This window comes from Calliphora vicina, chromosome 5, assembly GCF_958450345.1.
Source record: "Calliphora vicina chromosome 5, idCalVici1.1, whole genome shotgun sequence".
In the NCBI taxonomy this organism is placed as follows: Eukaryota; Metazoa; Arthropoda; class Insecta; order Diptera; family Calliphoridae; genus Calliphora; species Calliphora vicina.
This window is the reverse complement of record NC_088784.1, coordinates 101985685-101991757: the sequence shown is the minus strand read 5'-3', so window position 1 is coordinate 101991757 and position 6073 is coordinate 101985685. Positions and strand designations below refer to the sequence as shown.

Sequence of the window (6073 nt, the reverse complement as noted above, 5' to 3'; positions counted from 1 at the left end):
ATCATCTCTGAGTGTGAGTTTAAGAAAAATGAGTATATTTTAAAATAATCAATAAAGAAATAAGTATTGGAAGAATATTTCATTTTTATGGACCTTTAAAAACTGTATTATGTATTTTCATTTAAGATTTCCAAACACTTCCTTTATTGCCTGCGAAAATATCCTTTTGGGTTATTTTGTAAACTCATATACATATTTATATTATTTATTGATTTTTTCACCACACTGTTATTTCTTTACCTAACGATAATTATTTATTTACTTCGCGCAATGTGTTAAAAACAGATAATTCCCAAAGAGAGATTAAACTAATGACAGCAGAAAATAATCAACTCATCATATTTGAAAAGCAGAGAGTGTAAAATAGTGAAAACCCAGAGATAGATAATTGTAAAACACATTTAAAGGAATCACATACGTATGTACATACACAGCGAAGCAAATTCAAAGTCACTGATAACAACTGAACTGATTTCTATGAAATGAATACGAGTTTAAATATATGTATGAAAAAAATATTGTTTATAAATAAACAAGAACTTATCAGCAACTAAAGAAAAATACAAGTCTACAATTCGTAAAACAAGAATTTCAAATGGAAAACTAAATGAAGCGGGGAAAAAATAAAAATTTAGTTTTAAAACTTAAGTCCAAGTGTTCACATCGTCTTTACAATGGGCAGAATTAAAATAGTTTCCATATTTGCCATAATATTTCTACAATATTTGGCCATACAAAATGTACAAGCTGCCAATATGGTGTGTTATTTGGATACCAGCCGGGTTAAGGAAGGTAATATTTGTAACAAAAATTATATAAAAAAACAATTATTAAAATTACATAATTTTCTTATGTTTTTTGTTTCATTTAGTCCAACAAACCATTTTCGACATTGATCCTGCCATGCAATTTTGCAATTACTTGATTTATGGTTATGCGGGCATTAACTCTGACACCTTCCAGCTGAAAACCTTGGATCGTGGCTTAAATTTTGATTTATATCATGCCGTTACCGCTCTCAAACGTAAACACTCTCATTTAAAGGTTTTACTCTCGGTGGGTGGTGATCGTGATTTGGAGTCGGATGAAGAAGAGCCCAATAAATATTTAATGCTATTGGAGAATATTGCTCATCGTAATGCCTTCATAAATAGTGCTCAAAGCTTTGTGAATACTTATGGTTTCGATGGTTTGGATTTGGCCTGGCAGTTCCCTAAAAATCCTCCACGTGAAGTTTATACCGGTATTCGTAAGGCATGGAATAAATTCAAGGGCTGGTTTAAGGGTCGCAATGTTGTGGACGAGAAAGCTGAGGAACATCGTGAACAATTTGTTAGTTTTGTGCGAGAATTGAGACAGAGCATGAGTTCGTTGCATGCCTTACTGACGATGACGGTGCTGCCACATGTTAGTGCGGAACGTAAGTAGAGTTTGTTATTAAATTCTTACACTTTGTTTCAATTCAAAAATGTAAATCAGATATCGTTAACTAGTGCTGGGGTTTAAAGATCACAATTTTGAGTATTTTTGTTGCATTTATTAACGGATATAGACGAATATTACTGTGTGCGTGACTTAAAAAAGCCGGATTTTTTTTTTAAATTTTTATCTTTTGTTTTGAAGCATTTGTACAATATAAATTTATTCATGGTATTGGCCATCTTTGTCTTCCATGTAAAAATCGAAAACGAAAACCTCCGTCAAATGCTACGCCATCTATTGTAAATAGATTTTTAAGTCATACACCTTATAAATATATCTGCTGGGATATAGGGCATGCCAGCAAAATGTATGTATGTTGCAAGCTTGCCTTCTTAGGCCAGCAATCTGTCCTGAAATTGACATTTTGTGAAATATTTGGAGACCAAAAATTCACTTAGCATAGCTTTAATATGGCCATAATCTGTCGGAGATCATGTCTTGATCATGTTACAATCTCTGACGAAAGGGTCAATTTCAATGCTCTCAGATCTATTTATTTCTTAAGAGTTGGTACATTTACACTTAATAGACAATATTAGATCGAGTGAGACTCGTGGGAACAGATAGCTGGTGCAAATTTTAAGGAATCAGTGTCGAATGAAGCATTCAACTGTATCGATTTTTGAAACAGTTTTGGAAATTCTTCACTCCATCTTCTGATCCTCTTCCCATTGATACCAGCCGAAAATTGAATACAACTTCTCACCGAAAATTGAATTCAACTTCCATAAATGTGATTATCGCTATCAAAATCTATTGAATCGCTGGAACTCCACCACAATGTGAGTTTTACTGTTGCATCGTTACTAAATTGGAATGTGTTCAATTGAAATTAGCCGCACATTTTTAAGAAATACCCGCCTTTAAACAAGAACTCATCCAGTATTGGTGGATTGGCTAGTGGGTTTACTGCCGAAGTCTTACTTTTCAATTTCAAAGTAGGAAACTTCAAATCTAATTTCGGTATCCAATAAAATATTCAGCTTCGATTTTTTGAAATAGTGTGGGAAGTACTTCTCTCCACATCCGACTGAAAATAGAATACAACTACCATCTACTGTCCGGAACTTCAAATTGGAACAAGTAAAGAAAAGGATGAATGTGCTTATCCCAAACAGTACATCTATTGAATCGCTGGAACACCATCGAAATGTGGGTTTTACTGTTGCATTACTTTTTTACATTACTAAAATGGAATGTGTTCTATGAGATTGGGGAACTTTGTCCCGAGAGCCGCACATTTTTAAGAAATACCCGCGTTTTAACAACAACTTATCCAATTTTGGTCGATTGGCTAGTGGACTGATTGAGGAAGTCTTTCTTTTCACTTTCAAAGTAGGAAACTTCAAATCTAATTTCCATAAACACTAATTCCTCAGTCCTACTTCCCATATCGATATTTCCTAGTTCCAACACAATACTGTACTGTATGAGTAAAGATCAAGGAGAGGGCGAATACCATCGCAATGTGAGATTTACGGTTACATCGTTAATAAAAGGAGTGTGTTCTAATGAAATTAGGGAACTTGTTCCCCAAAGCCGCAAAAACTCATCTAGTTTTGGTCGATTTGCCAGTGGATTTATTGAGAAATTCTTACTTTAAAGTAGGAAAGAGCATATCAAATTTCTATAAAAACTTCTTCCTCTGTCCTGCTTCCCATATCGAAATTTCCTAGTTCCAACACAATATACTGTATGAGTAGAGGCAATCTCATAACTGCTGATCCAAGAAGTAGAAAGAAAACTATTAGTAGAATAATTTTGTTTTTATAAATCCTCAATACAACATTATCAAGTCTAATTTGCAAATCCCTATGGAAAATTTGTAAAAAGAGGTCATTATCGCCAAAATTTTTACTAATCTCGTGAGCAGTTTTGTGTTGATTTTATTCCATCTAAATATATTTCAGTCAGAGTTTTTGAGGATGTTTTTGAAGAGGTTTAATGACGTGGAATCCTTTTAATTACAAGTTTCTTATATTTTTATACCCATCACCTTCGTGAGAAGGGTATATATAAGTTTGTCATTCCGTTTGTAATTTCTACATTTTTCATTTCCGACCCTATAAAGTATATATATTCTGGATCCTTATAGATAGCGGAGTCGATTAAGCCATGTCCGTCTGTCTGTCTGTCTGTTGAAATCAATTTTCTGAAGGCCCCAGATATCTCCGGGATCCAAATCTTCAACAATTCTGTCAGACATGCTTTCGAGAATTTTGCTATTTAAAATCAGCAAAATCGGTCCACAAATGGCTGAGATATGAGGAAAAAACCAAGACAACCTCGATTTTTGACCTATATCTGGATTACTAAGACATTAATATAGACATTATGGATATCTAATGATAGATATTTCAAAGTCATTTGCAACGACGTATATAAGACCATACATAGTAAGTTGGACCTACAATGGGTCAAAATCGGGAAAAAAATGTTTTAAACCGAATTTTTTTTCACAAAATAAAATTTAAAAAACAAAAAAAATTTAAAATTTAAAAAAAAATTTAAAAATTTTAAATAACAATCGAAAAAATTTAAAAAAAAAATGAAAAAAACAACTGGAAAAAAATTTAATTTTGTTTACCTAAAAATATTTAAAATTTTGAAGTATAACTTGGTGAAGGGTATATAAGATTCGGCACAGCCGAATATACCACTCTTACTTGTTTTACTCAGGTATTGTAGGATTCATCAAAATATTTTAACAAGTTGAAAGTATTTTGCAATGTTTCCTTAACAACTCTGAAATAGTTTTTGAGCAAAAAATAGCTGCTATTATCTATGAGTTTTTATTTCCTTAAATCCCTTCTCTATATTTTAAATATTTTTAATAACTTAAACTTCTATTCAATTATCTTTGCAGTCTTCTATGATATACCCCAAATAGTGCCACAAATGGACTTTGTTACCCTGGCCACCTTTGACTACGTTACACCCCTAAGAGATCCCAAAGTAGCCGACTATACAGCCTCAATTTATGAGCTATTCGAACGTGATCCTGAACTCAATATTGATAATCAAATACAATATTGGTTAAATCATACCAGTGAAACGAGCAAACTAATAATGGGAGTGCCAGCCTATGGACGTTCCTGGATAATGACCAAAGAATCGGGTATTACCGGCTATCCACCATTGCCAGCTGGCGGAGCGGCAGCTGGTGGTAATTTGACTCATACAGAAGGTTTGTTAAGCTGGCCGGAGGTGTGTGTGAAATTGCATCAAAATAAAGATTTGAAAGGTGATGCGGCTCCCTTACATAAAGTAGGAGATCCCACTAAACGCTTTGGCACCTATTGTTATCGTGATGCTGATGATAATGGTGAATATGGTATGTGGGTGTCGTATGAGGAACCTGCTACAGCTGCCAATAAAGCCAATTATGCCAGAGTAAGAAGTTTGGGTGGTGTGGCTCTATTTGATTTGACCACCGATGATGTGTTGGGTAGTTGTGGCGATGGCAAGTATCCCATTTTGAGAAGCATTAAATATAAATTGTAAGCTATGTAAATGTATCATATTTGGGATTTTTTTGTAAACAATAAAACAAATAAAAAATATACCTAAATTATTGGGTAAAACAACCTGCTGAGTTTGTTTTGAAAAATGTATTAATCTTGAAAAATTAAAATATTTAAAGAGATTAAAAAAACAACCTACAATATTATTTCTCTCTTATACATATATTGATCGTTTGTCGTCAGTAAAAAAGATTGGTGTGGTTTTTAAGGCCGTGATCTTCAGCCAGAAACGCCACTCTGACGCATGTAATTAGTCTTCATCACAATTAAAACTTTAAAAAACAAGAAAAAACTCCAAGATACAAAATAAATACACGACACTTGCATATTAATCCATTAAATGAAATTGAAGACAAACCAACAAAAAAAAAAGAGAAAAGAAAATAAAAGATCAGCTCTTGATTTTTATCGATTTAATTGTGAATGAAAAGTAAAATATTAAACCAATCAACCTTGTACACAGGTCTAATAAATATCAATCAATAGTCAGTCATTCATTCAGTCAATGAGTCAGTTCAGCTTAGTTGAGTTGACTGACTGACTGATTTTCAAGTCGTTTTGTATGGGTTTGGGTTTGTGTGTTGAGCGTGTGTAATCAATCTGTGTAAGTGTAGAAGGAAGGAAATCAAGCAATTTGATTTTTTAGATTTTGTTCTTGATTTAATTTCACTTAAAAACAAAATGTAGCTATGTCGTGTTTTAATTGAGACAAATTTGTCAAATGTTCTAAATGGACGACACTGAGAACAGACAGAGGGACGGACAGACCGAGAGACAGACACTTGTACTCGTAATTATACTCTATAATTATTTGTGCTTGTACTCAGACGTATGAAAAAAATAATTCAAAACTTGTGTTCACAATCAGTTTGAAAAGTTTCAGTTTTAATGGATTTCAGTATTTTGCGTTTTTTTTTTTTTTTTTGAAATGAAATATTAATGAATCAATTAAGTTGATAGTAGAAAAAAGTATTTAATTTAAGACACATCGAAATGAATAATTTAGTAGTTAAAAAAACAAATTTGTATTTGGAATTAACAAATTTTTAGCAATTAAATCACCTAAA

At 32.7% G+C, this 6073-nt stretch overlaps 1 protein-coding gene across 1 annotated transcript; it reads left to right on the top strand.

Moving 5' to 3' along the window:
• The first annotated feature begins 583 nt into the window (after window positions 1-583).
• On the top strand, window positions 584-5019 carry LOC135960961 (chitinase-like protein Idgf5). The gene is made up of 3 exons (XM_065512389.1): window positions 584-792; window positions 872-1420; window positions 4349-5019. Exons 1-3 carry the CDS (start codon window positions 675-677, stop codon window positions 4984-4986), a joined length of 1305 nt encoding a protein of 434 aa, XP_065368461.1. The 5' UTR covers window positions 584-674; the 3' UTR covers window positions 4987-5019.
• The last annotated feature ends 1054 nt before the right edge of the window (window positions 5020-6073 follow it).